The sequence below is a fragment of the Astyanax mexicanus genome, chromosome 7, assembly GCF_023375975.1.
Source record: "Astyanax mexicanus isolate ESR-SI-001 chromosome 7, AstMex3_surface, whole genome shotgun sequence".
NCBI lineage: Eukaryota > Metazoa > Chordata > Actinopteri > Characiformes > Acestrorhamphidae > Astyanax > Astyanax mexicanus.
In genome coordinates this window covers 26848213-26868938 of record NC_064414.1, presented here as the reverse complement: position 1 = coordinate 26868938, position 20726 = coordinate 26848213, and the positions used below count along the sequence as shown (strand labels likewise).

The 20726-nt window shown below is 38.8% G+C and overlaps 1 protein-coding gene across 1 annotated transcript in view; it reads left to right on the top strand.

Annotated features, from left to right (window-relative positions):
- gfra4a (GDNF family receptor alpha 4a) overlaps window positions 1-13552 on the top strand; it is a 359192-nt gene extending 345640 nt beyond the window's left edge. Inside the window, exons 7-8 of the mRNA XM_049481321.1 lie at window positions 9219-9403; window positions 11017-13552. Coding sequence (XP_049337278.1) covers window positions 9219-9403; window positions 11017-11154 — 323 coding nt within the window. The 3' untranslated portion in view covers window positions 11155-13552. The remainder of the gene's footprint in view (window positions 1-9218; window positions 9404-11016) is intronic.
- Window positions 13553-20726: the final 7174 nt, after the last annotated feature.

The following is a 20726-nucleotide window of genomic DNA, read 5'->3' as shown; positions in this document are numbered from 1 at the left end:
GCATTTTGAAGCCTGTGTGAAAACAAACTCTTTAACAGATTCGGACCAGAGAAAGCAACTACCGATCTTAGTAAGTGTGAGTTCAATAGTGACTTAGCCAGGTCTATTGGCCCTATCAGACTCCCTTCACATATTGCAGCTTTTACATCAACAATAAACAGAATTAAGAATAAAATAACTTAGCTGCTGGTGTTGCTGAGATGGGCAAAAGCACCGCGCTGTTAAGATACGAACGTGCCAAAGTCAGAGCTCACCTGGCTCTTAAAGAGAATGGCAGCTGGTACACTGATTGGTTTATTTCATTTAGCCCAAAACACACCCTTGATTAATTAAGAGATTAGTACATGCATTTTGAGTGTTTCGAACCACACAAGGCACATTTTTTGCGCCCTTACCATATCAAATACACACTGGCCAGTGTGTTAGACAGTAGATCACTAAAATAGAACGAAATGTGGTCATGAGCGTTTACGATTACAGTGCTTTCAACAACATCTTTTACTTATTCATAGAAAATACTCAAGTTGTACACGATGATGTATTTTATTAAGCCCAAGGTTGACATGCATGTGTCGTACATGGCTGAATACGTATGTTAAAGGCATAATTGTCAGATTCTGAGAACACAGCATTATATAGCCTCATAATGCATCCTCATCTCCTACACTTAGCGCACAGAATGGCTACACTTCTAGTCCTGCTATATATTTATTTCTATAAAGTATTAATTCAATGCCTTTTTGTTTTTTTCTTCATCCTATTTTATGCTTTTCATACTGTTGTATGTGATTGCACAGTTGCCAAGGAACACACCAGACAGCTGTGAACAGTTTATAACAGCAAGAAAAGATGCAAGACAATATGCAAGAAAATAAGTGTAAAATAACAGTAATTTGATGCCAGTAAAGTGATGCCAGAAAATGACTGCAAAAATAGTACATTCTGGCAGCAGGGCACCCCGTACTGCTGGAAAATTACCATTATTTTACATTACAGTTTCACTGAATGCATGCTAAAAAATGTATAATGCCTAAAAGTCAAAAGAACGGGAGTGGAGGCAAAAAAATAATATAAATACAAATAAAAACAATAAATACATTTCATAAAAGTAGCATTTAAAATGCATTTAGGATACACCTTTTTAAAAACATTTAGAAATCCTGAAATCTCCACACATTCCTGATATGTCTGATTCTCCATTATGTTCCAAACTTTATTATCAGCAAAATTTACACTAGAATCTGTATATTTCCTGGTCAGAATTTTAGGGAAACCCATGATTGAAAATCTATTATCGAAGGAATTGAGCTGCACTTACTGAAGTTTTCCCTCCATAATGTTTGAACCAGTGTTCTGTGGTGTGCTTTACCCAAGACTTCATAATCAGTGCATACAAGCTTTGGGGCTTAACCTGCCTGTGTCTTTCTGCAGAGACACACACCGAGGCAATGCCAATAACAAGACAGTAATAGGGATCAGTACGAGAGCATCTGTCAACGGGAAGCTTCAACTCACGGCTCAGCGGAATGAAACAACGCTGCCTAGCTGGGGCGCTTGACTGCTAACGATGGTGCTAACGCAGAGGTGATTCTTTTGGGAGATCTGGGCTGAAAAGGCAGTCTGATGAGGGCCCAGAGAGTTCCTTCTATTCAGCAAAGCAGCTCCTCTGCCATGGCTCCTCTGCTATTCTCTTTTAATTATTCGATCACTATATCTTTCCCTCTCTGGTGTCCCGGCTTGAGGGCTGGGCTTGAAAGTGGTGTATGTGTGCATGTGTGTATGTGTGTGTGTGTGTGGGTGTGTTTGTGTGTTGGTTCGGGTCTAAGCGCTCACTCTGGTGTCTTAGTAATTGAGCGTAATTTGGCTCCCTGCAGTAAAACTAATGGAGTGGAGAGAGCCGGAGAGTAGCTAAGAAGAGAAAAGCAAAGATCAGCGCAGGAGGCAGCTGAGAGTTTTTCTTTTTTTGAGGGTTGAGAGGCGTTCAGTGATGCCAAACATGACTTAGCTCCCCTAGAAGTTGGGTTGCTTGTGTGCCTGGGACCATGCAGTTTGTGCATGTGTCATGGAGTGGCAGTATGTAAATTGTATGTGAAATGTTTCCTCAAGAGATGGCTTGGGAATGGCTACATCTGTGTAACTTGTGAGGTGCTGTCTCGTGAGCAGGGCAATTTCGAAGCATTTGGGGCCCCAAGCAAAAAAAAAAATCTTATTTTGATATTTAGAAGGAATCCAGCTTATAAACACCCCAAGCCAATATGTTTAGTACATGGACTTATTACTTGTAGCTTAACATGGCAGCTTAGCATAGCAGTGTTCTGCTGTTTGAGAATTATGCTTTAAAGACAGTGAAAAGCTGGTGTGCGAGGATACTACTAGATATTAATATTCCAATCTGGTTATATGAGGCATGAAATTAGTGTAGGTTATTTCTACTCTCCATTTAGTAGATAAATTATCACCGTAGAATGTTCAAAACCGAAAGTAAGAATTTTAAGCCTAAGGCTTTTGCGGTGTAATGTCATTTAATACGATAAACACTGAATCTGAAACAGATCTGCGTTTTCCTGATTCTTTTACAATAGCATATTACAGTGTGTAGCCATATTATTAGCCTATTCAAAGTCACACACGTTACACTAACTCTTCTAGTTCATTACAGTTATTAGCATTAATTGCCAGGCTTGTAGCTAACTTACACATTAACCATATATTGTATTGCTAGCTTACCTGCTGCTGAATTAGACCTAAATTGTACATGACACGTAGTTCTTATTTATCCTGTGTAAATGATCACTTACCGATGTCTTGTTTTTTTTCTTTTCATATTTTGCCTGCTGCAGGAATCACGAACCTGGCTGGCTACCTACTGGGCCCCCCTTGAGGGAAATTCCAATAACAATGTTGTTGTACTTTCTCTCAATAGTCATCACAGAATTTAAAGGGGCTCTCACACAGTTTGTAGTTGGATTCAATTTATAACCATTCGTTGTCTGGGGCCCCAGGCCAGCTCGGGGCCCTGAGCAATTGATTGGTTTGCTTGCGTTGTTACAAAAGACCTGCTCATGAGTAATGCAGAAATCTCATCCACATTTAATACAGAAGGTCTCACAGGTCTCACATACATCTTCCATCGAGCAGTGTAGGATTCGTTAGCTTCCATGATATAAAAAAAAAAGTCATTGGATGCGATACTGTTTCCTGTCTCTCCCAGGTCATTGTCCTCTGCTGAGATGCACAGAAGTGCTGTGGTGTTAAGTACCAATATGCCAAAGTCAGAGCACACATTAGCACATGCCTTTTGCACGTTTTGGCATTGGCATTCTTAATACGCTTATAGACTAAATTAGGGCCCTAAAAGTTTTTTGATACTATGCATCTATGTATCCCAAACAATGTCTGTAAACATGTGTATGTAGTTTTTAAAGCCAAAAATATATACGTGTGTGTGTGTGTGTGGGTGTGTGTTTGTGTGTGTTTGAGCTGGATACTGAGAGGGATGCAGCAATGCTGGGTGTCTAAATCAGCACATCTAAAACATTAACTACCAGACTGTCACTACTCACTGCTCAGTGCTGCAGACTGCCATTACACACACATGTACTCATAACGGTTCTGCTCTCTGATCATGCATGAAAGAATGTGTGTGTCTGTCTGCCTATCTGTCTGTCTATCTGTGTGTGTGTTTAAAAAAGAAAGTTAGAGCAAGACAGAGAAAAAGAAGTTGTGTTCTGCTTTGCTAACGCACAATCATAACCTCTCTCTGCTTCCATCCGTCTCTCTCTCTCTCTCTCTCTCTCTCTCTCTCTCTCTCTCTCTGTCACTCTCTCTCGTATCCTCTATCTCTCTCTCCGTCTCCTGCTGTCCTCACACTTCCAGAGCTCCCAGCCATGGCCGGGCTGAGTCTGCCTCTCTGTTTAGAAGCAGCAGCGTGCGTCCATATTGATTTGTGTCCTCATAATAATGAAGCGTTGCTATGAGTGAGCAACTTCAATTAGCATCAGCTCGAAGCAGTGGGAAATATCTGGGGAGGAATTCACTGTGTCAGCATTGATTCACACTCTTCTCCCTCTCTCTCATCACTTACCACTTCATGCCTCCTGCAAGCAGCACAGCGATTCAGAGAATTCACTCATTACAGCTTCACACTGTCAATTAAAGGCACATATTTGTTATGCAAACACCAGGCGCCAGAGACAAAAACTGTAATGTCACTCAGCTTCGATTGAAGACTCTGAAACCTTCTGAGTTGCAGATCTGAAGCGACGTCGATTAGATTGCGCTCAGATGCCGAGCGATCTTTTATTCATATATTTATATGACCACGTTTTAATTGAAGTGACTTTCATGCAAAAGTAATTTCAACTGAGTAGGCCATTAAGGCAAATTAGAATTAATGTATGTGGAAAGTCATTATTCATACGGCCCGCTGAAATATGTCACAGATGCACTCTAATATAGCCGCTGTGATGAGAAGTCCTCAAGCTAACATTCCTGTTCACCTTATACTGTAGTTTCTGGTTCATTTCAGAACACTGTCCAATTTAGACGTTTCTCAATCGATCAGAAAGCATTGCAATATATCACTGAGTAAGTAGCCTTTCTAAAGTTAGGTGTTAGGAGTTTAATTCTGAAAAAGCACATTTTGGGTTTTTTTGGATATCAGTTATTACACATGATTTTAAAATAATTAAAACTCATTTCATTAACATTCCAACAGCAGCAGAAATAATAAGCAACTAGAACTGAAATAATTTATGGCTCCCAACAAAATTAGTCAGTAAAATAAACAAAATAAATATACAGTATTTTCTATTTTGAACAGAAAATAAATTACTTTTAGTTAAGTACTGCATAAATGACAAGAATACACATAGGAGGCCACCTGGGAATTTTGCATTTATATGACATATTAGGGCTGGGTGATAAATCAAATTTTTAAGAAATGTCGATAAATTTTCATGAGTTCATTTTCATACGAGCATTTATTTGCAGAAAATAAGAAATGTCTTTAATAACAAAAAAAGATGCAAAGCTTTCAGACCTCAAATAATGCAAAGAAAACATGTTCATATTCATAAAGTTTTAAGAGATTAGAAATCAATATTTGTATATTAATTTAAATATCAAGAATTAAAAATTAGATCCATATTGCTTATATTTCCAAGCCGTTAACTAACGTAACACTTTATAATTAGTATACATTTTACTACCCCATAGGGCTGCAACTAATGGATTATTTTGGTTGTCGACTAATCTGATAATTATTTTTTCGATTAGTCAACAATTATTTCTGCCATGTTCTCCATCAATAAAAACAATAGAAACAGCTGAACATGAGATTTAAAAGGCATTTAAATGTCTAATGTTTAAATGTAGAAAGTACTGATACTTAGTGATTAAATATGTAATCTTTTGTGTTTGGGCATTTTTGGAGACACAGACTAAGTTGAGTGTAAACTGTTTGAGTGAGCCTTTTACCCATCTCCCACTGCGCTTCTGTCCCCAGCACTTTGTGTAATGTGCTACTGTTACAAATTAATGTTTAGTGGAAAATGCAATTTGTTGTCAACAAGTTTGAATAATCGACAATGTCGATTATATCAACTAATCGTTGCAGAACTACTACTCCATAACTTTTGGCATAGCAGTGTATGCCCTATATTAGATTTGTGTGTTTTGTATTAGTTGTAAAATGAAGTTAAACAAGGTGGAGGTGTAACTGTATGTGTAACTGTAAGTATTCAACATCAGTGGAAAAGCAAGCGAATGAACGGACTATTATGATTTCACCAACATTCAACGCAAAATTAGATGTCACCTGTCTCATTTCTCCTTTACCGCTCTTTCACTCCTTTTCTCCACCTCCAGTTGCAGCAAAAGTTTCCGGACTCTCCAGGATGAGGCTGTCTGTTCTAATAACTCACAGCACACCTGTCAGAGACATGCTGGTCTGGCTTCATTCCCAGTCCATTAGCAGACGCATACAGCACTCACATCCTGGTATTTTAATAGAACCTCTTTGCATTGTGTGTACAGACGTCTGTTGTGTTTGGCCCAAACAACTGGGAGCTGCAGTAAAATGAGAGCATTGTTTGTGAAGAGGCAGGTGAATAAACTGATTTGGGTTAATATTGAGAGATTTTATTTTTCTTGTTTATTTTTTTTTTATTTTTTATTTTTTTTTACCCAAGCACTTAACATTTTCACAGGGAGGGTCCAGCAGGAAAACAATGAGTGGAATGTCCTGTTGATGCATTCTTCTCATTAGGTTTTGCTTGGTCATATTATTGTGTTAATTTAATATTTATTATAGTAGTTTTTATTATAAATGGATGACTTTTCTCCACACAGTTTTTTTTTTTATCAAATGAAAATTTCATCATGTACCATAAATATTTCATATGTAATATTTTCTTACATAAGCAAAGTTAAACCACTGGTGAAAAATTGAAAAGGCAAGTAAATCTTTCCAAATTACCAAATGATGTAAACTGTGAATATGTATTTACTAAAGATAATGAAAAACATCTTTATTTTAAATGTGCTGTGCATAAATGATTCATTAGGGCGTTTATGTAAGATTTTTAAATATAAACCAGTAATGTCTTTTTCACTTTACTGCTGGGTCATTCCAGGATCCACTGAATCTGATGGTTAGCATCTTGCAATCTAATGTCAGATAACATGCATGTATAGCGTTCTCCTGCTGCCTTTGCCGCCTTGCCTGAGTAAATATCCAACTGTTTCATGTCTTTTTTTTTTTTCTTTTTTTTTTTTAGAAAATCTGACAAAAAATAATGAACTGTCAGCTCCCTGATAAGTGTGTGGATTCCCACTGTGTTGCTAACCAAACACATGGTGCAGCTGTGGGACCAATCATTACCAGGCTGTTTGTAAAACACAGTTCATAGAGTTCTTCATCCCTGTCTTGCACAACCAGCACCACCATGATCTTACTGATCAGGTTGTTTCATTGCTGAACGGAGCTCATTAGTGAAATCAGGCAGGGTTGTGCAGGGTTTCAGTAAATACCTACAGACACCTCAGCTCTCGCCCGATGGAGTCGTCTTTGCTTTACATTATGCTAACAATGTGAAAACTCTGCAGCTTCAGTCGTGGGTTGTCAGGAGCTCGTTTTGTGATGGAACTTTAGCGTTTGCCAGGGTTGGAGGAGGCTGTTCTGGCAAGCTGTCACTGAATGTGTGGGAAAGGGGCCATCTATTAGTGGAGGAAATATTAGCTCTGTGCCTTGCTTTACCTTATTGTGCTGTTGTTACTGTGCCAGGCCTGAGAATTCCTTACGAATCCATCACTCTTATGAAGTGAGTATGGCACATATTAGCTCAACAACAAAAAAAATCATGCCACCTTGCTATGAGCACAATTGCCATACCAAAATTTCATTCACCTCACTCACAACTCACCTCACTAATATTTTGTGATCAGTTTACATACAGCTGTTCCCTTACTTTTGTTATGAGAGTTGTTTAGTGTCGAAATCCGAGTCTGAGTCCATCCAAAGTCATGGTCTGAGTTGGAGTTTTTTCAGAGTCGTGGTCCAAAACAGAGTTCATTCAGAGTCAAGGTTCGAGTCTGAATTCAGTCAGAAATGGAACCCAAGTTGGAGTTCATTCACAGTTGGAATCCGAGTCAGAGTTTATTTAGAGTGGGGGACCGAGGTTGAGTTCGTCCAGAGTCAGAATCCAAATTGTAGTTTATTCAGAGTCTGGGTCCGAGTTTTAGTTTGTCCAGAGTCGGAATCCAAATTGTAGTTTATTCAGAGCCTGGGTCCGAGTCAGACTTCGTTCCGAGTCAGGGACCGAGTCTGAGTTTGTTCAAAGTCGTTCAGAGTCAGAATTTGTTAGAACTCTGACTGACTGTAAACTGACTTAGACCTAGACTCACTCTAAATTCGTTCACTCTCACTCTAAATTAGTTGGGGTCAGAGTTGTAATGAACTTCAACTCTGGACATACTCCAAACATCTAGAGTTGAGTTCAAAGTCAGAGTTTGTTTAAAGTCAAGATCTGAGTCTAATTTCAGTCAGAAATTGAACCCGAGTCAGAGTTCATTCAGAGTCAGAATTCGAGTCAGAGTTCATTCAGAGTCAGAGTCCGAGTCTGAGTTTGTTCAGAGTCTAAATCTAAATTGTAGTATATTCAGAGTCAGGGTCCGAGTCGGAGTTCGTTCAGAGTCAGGGACCCAGTTGGAGTTCGTTCAAAGTCGTTCAGAGTCGGAATTCGTTACAACTATGACTGTAAACTGATTACTCACTTCTGAGTTGGGGCCAGAGTTGTTATGAACTTCAACTCTAAACGAACTCTAAGTTTGGAGTTTGTCAAACTCAACTCTGAGTTTGGGGATAGAGTTGAGGTTCATTTAGAGTCGGTGAACGAGTTAGAGTTTGTTTGTAGTCAGAATCTAAGTTCATTCAGAGTCAGGGTTTGAATCTGAGGTTGTTTGTAGTCGGAGTTAGAGTCTGCCTTAGAATGGGTAGAACATTGTAGAGCTGTTTGTTTATAATGTCTATATGAAAACTCTCTGTTAGGAGGCTGTGTAGCCCTAACACTTCTTTCTACCACTCTATACCAAAAAAGAATTGGGACACCCTACCACTAAGCATACATGTGCAAATTGCAGTAGGGCTTAGTGTTAGAGGCATGGGGTGAAATAGGATTTGGCCTAAATTGTTATAAAAGATTCTTAAGAGTTGACAAACTTTTGCATGTGAATGACCTCGTTTTCTCTGTACTGTTCCGTTAAAAAAATAATAATAATGTGAATGTATATACCTTCCATTTGCAAAAACAAGCAACATTTTCCCATATTTAATAGTTTTTTTTACAAGGGCACCATGAACTGTGCTTGAATGGTTAATAGTGAAATTCAAAATCCCATAGCATGGCGGGTCCTACTTGTTTAATGTGGAACAGAGGCTATGCCTCTAAAGATACAGAGCTACTCATATTGTCTGTATTGTGTGTATAAACCAATAGTATGACATATGAATCCAACACATGTATTACTTGTATTTGTAGAATAGTTCTCTATGTATTTGAAGTTGACTGTTTTTGACTGAACCATGAACCTGATGCTCAGAGACATCAGAAACAGACATAGCTGAAAGAGAAGGCTAAGTGAAGCATGACATGTGTGTGCATTCATCTATAAAACATCCAGGGCGGTGACAGTATCTCTCTTCATGTTGTTCTAAACAGAAAATGCCATTCTTGCCTTTGGCAACGACACTGACCCCAGATCAGCCGCCAACCAGCCAGGAGCAGCCAGCGCAAATACTATCCCTCCAAACCGGCACCAACCTACCAGCACCATAACCTCCTCCACCTCAGGCATGGGAGTGGAGACCCAGCACAACATCCTCCATCCTCAGATGCCCACACAGGTAAAACATGCAGCTCTGAGTAATTTCATTACATCACAGTAGATCTGCACTTTACCACAGAATCAATACAGTTTTATCTCTCAATTAATCTTTAGAGTATGATTTACATTACTGTCAGTAGTAGCATTGGTGAATTTTACCATAATGTATTTTTTTCACTATGAAACCTGACTTTCAGCACCTCTTGTAAAAACTCTAACACAAGCAGTAGAACTATGCTGTAGAATGATTAACTTTGATTTAAAGGCTAGTTTCTCTACACAAATAGTGTAGACTTAGTAGACATTATTCACAGTATTAGAATAGTCCTGGACTGAACTGCAGTTTCTCAGTGCAATTTCACAGTTAAAATCCTATTTACCCAGAAAATAGATTTAATCTGTATCTGGGTCTTCTCCTTATTCAATAAGAGCTCAGATCCAGTTCTGAATATTAATACAAATGATATTTTTTTAAATTGATAAATTAATTCGGCAGCTCACTCACTCTTTTTTATCATGATAAAAAAGGGCATGATTGTAAATATTTTAAGGTTAAAATCTGTGTAACATACATGACATAACAACAATTTCCTTATTTGTATTTGTTCTAAAAATCATGTCAAAACTAGTTATATGGAATGTAAAAACATTTCATTAATGCATTTGAGTTGTCTAAATGATCTGTGGAACAAAGGTCAAACGTATTCACATTCAGTTGAAGTATATATACTAGGGTTTAAAATACTTCTGTAGAAATTAAGATATCAACTTCAAATGTTTACCTTTTACTAAGCAAAAGTGTACAAGTACTGGTTTCAAAATTACTTAAAGTGTAAAATAGTAAAACTAATGTAAGGGTAGGAAATACAATTAAGAACAAAAGCTTAGGCCGCACCACAGAAGCTTATAGTGCACTATGTCCCCCCTGAAGGTGATCGGTCATTTTGGTTCACTGCTTCTAAACTTAGAAACAGCCTTTTATCTTTTTAATTTGATTGATTTTCTATATAAGTTGTATGTTCTGAGCTAAATCTGATATTAGAAATTATGTCTATGTCTAAATCTTGAATATTCTAATTTATATAAAATTATTTAATTTCTTTGGGTGATGTGATATTTTTTAAAAGTGCTGTATTTTTTTTTCTTGTCTCGTCTAACACCTAATTAACTAACTAACTAACATTTATTAAAAATGGAGTATAAGATATCATAAGAAGTTTATTGTGGCAAAACACTGAGAGCAATACGTATCACAATGATTTAAACCAACTGTTCTATTTAAGCCTCAGTGCACTTAAATATCTACCTTTAGACTGATGCGATTTCACACCCCTACAGGTAATGCTTCCAGCGCTAGGCTGTGTGTGTTTGTGTGATAGAGAGCGAGAGAGAGACAGAGGTTGCAGCACACGTAGGTCGGTTCCTGGTGTGCAAGTTAGTCTACTGACGCAAGACATGAGATCAGACAGTGAAAGAGGGGGCGAGACGATAAATGAAAGGAGGCAGAAAACAGAAACAGGAAAAAAGAGAGAAAAGACGAGGCCAAACTCTCTCTTTCTCTCTCTCTCCCTCTCTCTCTCTTCCTTTCTTTCTTTGTCTTTCTCCATCTTTCCACCTCGTTTCCTCTCGCAGATGAACGACAGAGACAGACTATGGAGTGACTCCACCCTCCCTTCACCTGAGCTGTACGACAGCAGCCCTGGACGTCTCGACCCGGCGGCATTGGCTTGGCTCCTCCCCCTCCTGCTGCTGGTCCTTCACTTGGGTTAGATCCGAAGTGAGACGATCAGCTGACCAGAGACAGGACAGTTTGTGTGTGTGTGGCTGTTTATGAATCTTAACCATTTCTGGATTTTATCATTGTCATATAAAAAAAAAAAAGAAAGAAAAACCACTCGCCGGAGGGAAGACTGAAGAAGGATTAATATGAATTAAATGAAAGCACACGAGAGATTGATACTTTTTAAAAAAAACAAAGAAAAACATTAACAAACAAACAAACAAACAGAAAGACAGATAAAACTATGGCTCCACCCTCAATGTGAAGTAGTGATTTACTTTCTGAGCACACTTTCTGAGTTTGAAAAACTGCCACGGTGGACCAATTTGTTTGAGACCGAACTGGAGGTAAAAAAAAACAAAAAAAAACAAAAAAAAATGAGAAAAAAAAGTGTGTATGTAAGTACTTACGTGTACATGTGTAAAACTCTATTTCTATGATGGTCTCACTGTAAAACAAACCTGAAATAACTACACTAGAACTTCTCGTATAATCCCTCTTTTTTTAAATCTCATCCTTATTTCAATGCCTATTTTTCCAAAAGTAATATTCGAGCTGATGTTATGATTTTGGTACAGGTGTGTTGGCTGAAGGGGTCAGATCTCTAGCAGGTGCGTACGGGACAAAGCACAGCTACGGCTTTTCGTTGGCTGTAGAGCCGCGTTCGTGCGCTAGCTGACATGGCGAGGACTCTTCTGGGGAAGGCACTTCACGCTAAGCGGCTTTACGGAGATGTTTAAATAAGATGACGTTCTTTATTTTTGTAATGTGGATGAAATATTCATATATATGTATATATATAAAGTCATTAGTGAAGTTCTCTCTTTATTTACAGTCTGGGTTTTCATCTGCAATGAAACCTGCACATTACAGTTTCTTACCTTTAACCTCAGACGCACTGCTTTCAAGTGTGTTTCGGACTCTGACGTATCTATGAAGTAGAATATGAGCTGAAAATCACTTTTGTTTTTTGTTTTTGTTTGTTTTGTTCCATGTTACTGTCATGTTACAGAAAACCTCATGAAAACCTTTGTCTTTTTGAAAAAATTGAAACATACGGACATCTAAGCTTTATTTGAACAGTATTGAGAGATTGAGAGACGATGTGAGACCATGGGCAGATCCAAAAGCTCTCTGGGGTCTTCAGAAAGAAGGTTGTAGATACAGATGAGTCAGAAAACAGATTTAGAAAGATCTCAGTGCTTGTGCTTTTGATAATACGATATCCTCCTAATACAATATCACCATGATACGTTTCCCACGATATTGATGATATCAAGATATTCTGCAATATTCGATAGATCACAAGACAGTTCTCTACGATTCTCTTCACTGCAGGTTTACCCTATTAATTTCATTAATGCCACCACATGAAGTAATGCAGTAGTAACTTGGGGGTCATGTCAAATTGGGGGGGCATGTTTAGAGTGCCTCTGTTTCAATAAAAGTATAGACATTTGATGCAATGTATCGATAATGTATCACAAATGAAAACAATTTTATGTATCGCAATATTTGTATTTTGTCACAACTCTGCAATCCATCCAAAAACTGGAGATGAAACATCACATAGCTGAAAGAATTCTGCATGGAGGAGTAGGAAAACTTTCTTTTAGCCAAAGGGGGAAAAAACACTAATAATGCATGTGGTTTTGCTTTTTTGTAACTTATTCTATTCTGTATATAAGCTTCATCTCTCAGTACTGTTTAAATAAAGCTCAGATGTCCATATGATTTAAATAAGGTTAAAAAGACAATGTTTTCCATGGTGGGTCCTAATGTTTTAACATGACTCTAAATGTGAACTACACGAGCTGAGAAAAATAAAAAAACAGTGTTGTGTTAAATGGAGGTCATGAGTTTCCTAGTTTCCAAGGAAGTCCATTATAGGAGTTATTCCTGAACTGAAGATAAAACAGCACAGTTTCCAGCACCTAAAAACACATTTGCTGACTGTACCTGTGGATGTGGAACTACAAACAGCAATGGTGACCCCATAATCGGAATTTAAACAACTGCACAACTCAACCAAGTGAAGCCTCCTGTGCATTCGACAATATCCAGAAGCCATAATATATTTTCTTTCACTCACTGCTTGTGATCATAACACTGCTATATTGCAGCCAATCAAAAAGAGCACAACGAAGAGCAGCACTGCTGTCCCACCTACAGGATCCGAGGACTGACGCGACCCCACCCACTACTGCTAGCCCAAGCCCAGCGACAGCTTATTCAACCCCGCGCCCAAAGACTACTACTAACCATTCAGCTTCTCGTGGTGCGCAAACACTCAAAAAAATGGACAGGGCGCTGGCACATGGGTGGAGTCTGTGGGTTTAATACATGTAATTTCCTGAACAATAAAGCTGCCATATGAGGATGTACTTATTTACTTGTGTTAAGTGTATTTATGAAGCAGGTTTGGTAACATTTTCTGTGAATCCTGTATTCATAATGCTTTATGCATGAGGTATATGCATTATATGGCTTATATAATACCTTATAATGATTGTCATAAACTTGTATAATGACTCATTTGTACTAACAGCAATATAACATAATAAAACACAAGTATGTGACTTAAAGGAGAACTCCAGTGTAAAATGGACTTGGGGTGTAGTGAAACATAAAAACAAGAATAAACTTTTGTCGAAAAGCTCACCTCTGTTCACCCCCAGCATTCTGAAATACAGCGATAGGGGCATAGAATTACCTATGCAAAAAAATAGATATTTTTACACCATTAACAAACTTTAAAAGCGCACAAGTAGTTTATTAAATGAGACTGTTTATACACACAGTACCTTCAGGTTGTTCCTTGACACCACCATCTTGAAATTAATTCACAATAAGTTGACTGATAAGTGCAAGTGAATAGGTAGGACAGGGAAACAGATCTGAACATTAGTTCCGTGGAATTATGTTTTTTTAAAACTACCAGTCGCTATGAAACCAGCGTGAGTGGTAGACTGATAAAGCATTTTTCTCAGGTTATACAACAATTTTTTTTTTACTTTTAAACTAAAGAAAATTGTTGCTTTATTTTCGACAGACAGACAGAAAAATAAGTTATTGTCAGAAATTACATTTTGTCGTGTAGTGTGAACTGCTGAAAGACGCTCACCGAGCCGACACTGAGCGCCAAATCTCCCTGCTAAAAAATGCAGCTGGTCAAACTGAAAAGAACACCCTATGCTGGTAAAAAGCTAGTTAATAAACTAGCCTTCCACCGTAGACTATTGTTTTTTGTGCATTGCCATTTTTTAGCAGGGATTTAACATGCTTAATATCTGATTCAGTCGGCGACTGGGAGTCAGGAGCAGTGTCTGCCCACAGCCAATTTGATCATGAAGAAACAAAGAGCGATGGGTCCAAGTGTTTTGAATTCAGGTGGTCAATAATGTTAGGAGATCTAGCTTAATGTTAGCTATCATTTCATCCAAATTCAGTAATGATATAAAACATTATGACTGATTTGTTTACAACAGTATCATACAGTAAAGCCAAGAATAAGGGATTAGAGTCCGCTCATATAAGACTTATTGTTTTTCTTTTAAAATTGACCAGAATTGCTTAGTTTATATTACTAGCATCAGCTGTGCTACATTGGGCTTTTAATTAGGGTAAAAATAGCCAATTCTTTGAATGGACAGCTCTTTGCCCCATTGCTAGAATTGTAAGCCAGTTGGGTGCATCGGCTAGGAGTTCTGTATTTTGGAATGCTTGGGGTGAATGGAGGTGGGCTGTTTGACAAAAGTTCGTACTCGTTACCATGTTTCACTACACCTCAAGTACAATTTACAATGGAGTTCTCCTTTAAAAAGAGAGGATTCCTAATGCCTGTTCAAAAGACCTTTTGTACATATTAACATTAGAAATGATATCTTTATGATGTCTTTAAGAAGAAACGTTTACAGCATTTTACAGTGTTAAGTGTTCTGTATGTCGCTATTAGTACTTATGTACTTACAGAGTTATTATATAAAGTTATGTTGGTCATTATAAGGTATCATGTATGCCACATAATGCATTTTAATTTATAATGGCATTATCAAATCTGTCTTTATGAAGAGACATGAAACATGTATTCTACAGTTTGTTATGTACGTTGCTATACTAGTACTTTTGCTTTATTACACAAGGACATTATGGTAATTACAAGGTATTTTCTAGGCCATATAATGCATTATAATGCGTTTATAGGAAGTGTTACTGCAGGTTGTTGTCCACCAGCCAGCGCTGAGAGGATAACACAAGGAGGCAAAGAAGGAACAAAGCAGAAACTCACTTCACCCACTTTTTATTCACTGTGTAACCTTTGAGTTGCCACCAGACTGTCTGCAGGCTGCGGGTCACCAAACAGGCCTGTTCCCTTTCAGCACGGGTCAGCAACGAACAACAGCCACACACATACACACACACATTAATACACTGCTTTACTGCTCAGAAGCATTCACGAGCATTCACCACAAACCTGTCTGAACATCACTTCATCCCTTTGTCTGGAAAAAAAAATCTCCCTCTTCCTCTTAGGTGGGGTAAAATGTGGTCATTTTGTCGTATCTTGTGCTGAATGACACAAAACCGCAGCTTGCCACTCTCTACCACTCCCTCTAAATTCAATCCTGCAATAATTTATTATATCCCCCCAATAGAACATTACAATTTGTTGACGAGGGCTGCGGTTTGCCGTCACTAAACAAACGCATCCCTTGGCCAAGCGCAGACTTGAACGATGCCAGGTCCTTGTCCAATTACGCTGTTGCGGCGAAGGCATGCCTGGCTGAACACAGATATGTGATTTTGTCTGACACTTTCCTCTCCAAATCGCACTTTTTCCGCATTGTATCTTAATTGCAGCTGACTCTTCTGCAAGAGGCCCACAGTACAGAGAATGGCAGCGAGCCCAGCTAACTGCCAGCGAGTTCAGCCTCGTCTCTCATTAGACTTACAGTGGTGGTCTACGAAGGTCTCAGATAATTTGTCATATTTTGACGGAAGTGAACCGAGAGCTGTTGTGCCATCCTCTCGATCCGCAGCTGTTGGAGACAGGTAAGGATGGCAGGTCGGATGTGTGAATCGACAGTGTGAAGTGCTGGAGTTGTGTCTGTAGCGGATTCAGTCAGTGTAAAGTCTCGCAGACGGATCAGGTGTGAGACTAGTTGACATTTTCCTCATGTGTCCCCTGAGTGAGCTTTGCAGCACTCTGGACAATTCCCAGAGGCCTGTGCGCTATCGTACCAGCCTGAGTGATAGACTGATAAAGCATTTTTCTTGTTATACAACAAAAATCAACTTCAACAACAAAAGAATCATTGTTTTATTGTGAGATTACAGCTTTATCGATCTGGTAGATCAGTGATAAGTAAGATCAGTTTGAAGCTTCCAGGTTTTAGGTTTTCTGTGGTACAATTAAAGCTGCAGACAAACAAGCTTCTGTCAGAAATGAATGAAATTGATGAAAGGTGCTTACCAAGCTGACAGTGAGTGACAAATCTCCCTGCTAAAAAAAATCCAGGTTTTTCTGTGTTACGGGGGTCATTTATGGAGATTCTGACCAAATTCAGTTTCCCTTGTTAAATCTGGAGGAAGGTCGCGAGTGAGGTATCTATAAATAGGTGTAAATGTAGCCAAAGTAAGCTTAGAATTCCAGATTTCTACTAAGGCTGGGTGCAGCCACATTAGCATTAGTGGCAGAATGCTAGCGCTAGCTGCAGTTAGCGCTTGTAAATTTTGACCGCCAGGGCAATATTAGCTATCAGTTCGTCCCTTGTTTTAACATGGTAAATGCATAGACTACAGTCCAATATACTCACCTCTGAACAGTTTAGCTCTGTTTGTGGCTAATGCTAATACTGCTCCAGTGTCGGTGCTGGAGAACTGAATTGAAACTCCTGTATAAAGCTGTTCTTCATCGGAGTGGCTTAACTGTTCCTTATAACCTAACTGGTAATATTCATACATAAGGCGCACCGGATTATAAGGTGCAATGTTGATTTTAAGTGTACCTTATAGTGCAGAAAATACAGGGCTTTTTTATTATATAAAATTATTGTTCTATGTTAAATAGGGAGCCACAATATTCACAGAGAGGCCAAATATTATTTTACCAGTTACACCATGTTTAAACACTTGAATGTAATTTATAAAAAGCTAACTCATTGAAATCTATGTAGTTAATTTTGTACCAAAGGTTTTCACACAAAAAATTGTAAGAATCAAAAGGGAAAAAAAATCAACAATCACTTTAATCATTGCTTGGCAAAGGACAGATGAGTGACAGGTCAGGGGCATTTCAGGGGGCCAATCAGATTTCAGCTGGCATTGTAATCCTGTTGGGAGCATCGGCTAAAAGCGCTGTATTTTGGAATGCTGGCTATTTGACAGAAGTTCTTACTCTTTATCATGTTTCACTACAGTCCAAGTTCTTTTCACACCAGTTCTCCTTTATATGGTGCTTCAGTCTAAAAATGCGTGTTTAAGCACTTTGAACTGAATATCTTCAGCTTTTAAGGTGGAACAGACCATTTCAATTAAAATCCAGATCTAGTTTCATGTGGACTGTTTAGCATTTCTAGACAACATACGTAAAAATGTATAAAACCCATAAAGCAATTAACATTTACTGCAGGCTTGGTGTAACATATGCACCTTTTTAAGGTGGTGGGGAGATTTTTTAAGGTTGTAGGGAAAGTGTGAACAATAAACTAAAAGCTTTACTCTGGTGGCTGTAGTAGTGATGAACTAGTTTTTTTTATATGAGTAGTCCTACTCATCTTGTGTATGGTTGCAACCAATAGCATTGTGTATGTTTGTGCGGGACTGGGTCAGGGTATGCACCGCATTAACTGCTGTAATGGATTCATCATTTATGTACTGCAACCTTTACAGTAAACAAGCAAGTGAGAAGTGAGAAGACTTCAGTTCACTAAAGCACACTGAAGAACTCAACCACCCCACCCCCAATTAGCACTGTATAATTCACACCCTGCTTTAACATAGATGTGGGGAAGGGAAGTGAATGTGCTACATACTGTTCATGGCTGGATAGTTAGCTAATGCTGGCATGGATGAGCTGGTTTCTGGACCAGCACTAGTCACACCCTTTTTGCTAAATGTAGTGTGACCACAGCTTAAAGTATGCTTCTTTCATTCCTATGTCTGGTTAGCATCTACATATCTCTATTTATCAGCTATTAGAAACTTTCCCTTCGTTTAGAAAGGAAAACTTCCTGTCCGGAGTTTCTTTAGGATCATAGTTTGCTTAAAGCAAACCACAGACCAATGAGGACCACAAGGACCAGAGATCGGTTCCTTGGGCAAATTTCGGGCTTGAAAACAGCTTTCACACTTGATCTAATGTAGCAAAATCATCGAACAAGCTTTAATGTGCTCATTGGATTGGTTTTACAGCGTGTAAAGTGGAAGGAATGAGGATTAGCACCTCTACATCAAAGGCTATGGTTCTCAGTGGGAAGCAGATGGACTGTCTACTGCAGGTAGAGGATGAGTGCATGCCTCAAGTGACAGAGTTTGAGTCTCTTGAGGTCTTGTTCATGAGTGAGGGAAGGATGGAGCGCTCGCTTTACTGCACTGTTGTGACAAAAAGGGAGCTCAGCAAAAAAGTAAAGCTCTCGATGTTCTGGTCTATCTTCATTCCATCTCTCACCTATAGTCATGAGCAAAGGGTAATGACCAGAAGAACGAGGTCGCCAATACAAACAGACGAAATGGGTTTCCTCAGAAGGGTGGCCCTCATAAGTGTCTCCCTTATGCCAAGCTTAGACTACAGGACATTTCTGTCCCTCACGATGTTCACTATGTAATGAAGCACTGAGATTAAGCACTGAGAACTGGCAACACTACACGATAGTCACCAACCAATCATCGCCCAGGTCCTTGCGTGAGTTTGTAGGTCATCACGGGGAAGAAGCATAGAATCTGACAATCATGGTTAAAGAAGCGCTCTTAGTGATGGTAGCGCTTTTGTGCTCAGAAAAATGCAAAAGAAGAGGAAGAAGCGACTGTGGGCTCTTCCTGGGTGACCCAAAGAGGACATCACAGGATTTGTGTACTCCAGAGAGAATTTGAGGTATGGTATGGCTTCTTTCAGTGCCTGTAAACAGAATATCTCATGGATGAAGTAGATTATTAGATAATGAATAACTGCAGGAGCACGTTCTTTTTCCATGTTTACATCTGTGCGCCACAGAGCGCTCTGTCTTCCTATTGGTCAGTGTAAGGCTATTCCATGGGGTACCCTAATTGTCTTTGCACACCTCCGCTCCTCACCTTGCACACCTCCGCTCCTCACCTCGGGCATTGTGTTGTTAATCAAATGAAAATCATGAAGCCTGGCCAAAAGGGCAGTTGACACCTCTTGCTTGAAGATGGGGCCAAAGGGCAACTGACCATCTTGCTTGAGGATGTCTACTGAGCTGAAGAATCTTTTTAAATGCTGGATCTGAAATGTATCTTGTTAATATGAAATGTGAATGTCTTTGTGTTTGGTATCATTTTAATGGTCTCAGTGTGAGAAGTACAATGGTCTCAATGAAGAAATGTTAAAGATAACCTTAATAAAACATCTCTGAACTTTGGGAGAAATGTCTCCATTCTGGAGAGACACTCCCCTTCCTGCTCCTGATGGGTTTAGGATTGCCCCGTGATGATCAAAGGCCATGATGAACAAATGGTGGTGATAGTCGGTAAATAGTGCCAAATTCCAATCTCAATGTAAATTTGAGGTGTAATGTTCTGGTTGGATATTTAAGGAAAGCACAAAGACCTACTCGCTGAGTTTGTCTGGTAGTATGAGACCTCCCATGCTCTGCATGTAACCATCACTTCAAATATACCATACAACATTGTATTTCAAATGTACTGTGCACTATTCTTAACTGTTATCTTTAGATCTGTCTTTAGATTACTTTAGGAATATTGTTACATTGTTACATATGTCAATTAAGGTCACAATAAACCACTAACTGTTAATCTGTAGCAATTACTTTGTTGAGTCTTTTTCCTAGTAAGCCTAGGAGCCAAAGAGGTCTGTAGTCTGAGATTCTTTAAGTTTCTAGACTTTCATAGTTATATAGTGAGTTTCACTGGGTGCTATACTAAGCTCTTAACCGCTGAGGGGAATATGAAGTTTGAGTGTTATGTCCTGTAACTATTAATTAAGATTAAGTTCTGGACCGCTGAACATCTCAACCTAGGTGCCGGGCTGTTTTCACATGTTATGTAGTTTTGTTGGCTATGCCACACTCTAACCTCTGAGGGAAATAGATAAGATTGAGTGTTATGTTCTGTAACCGCTAGTGTAGACTAAGTTCTGGACCGCTGAATATCTCAACCCAGGTATCAGGCTGTTCTCACATGTTATGTAGTATTGGTGTCTAGCTTTTATGCCCATATCTCCTATCACTGAACTATTTAACAAGACCTAGTTTTATTAGATAGACTCTAATCTTAGTAGATGTGCTACTATTAATAGTTAACAGTTAATCTTTACCTAGTTGATAATTATAAATGGAGTCAGATTAGTTTAAATTAGTGTCTC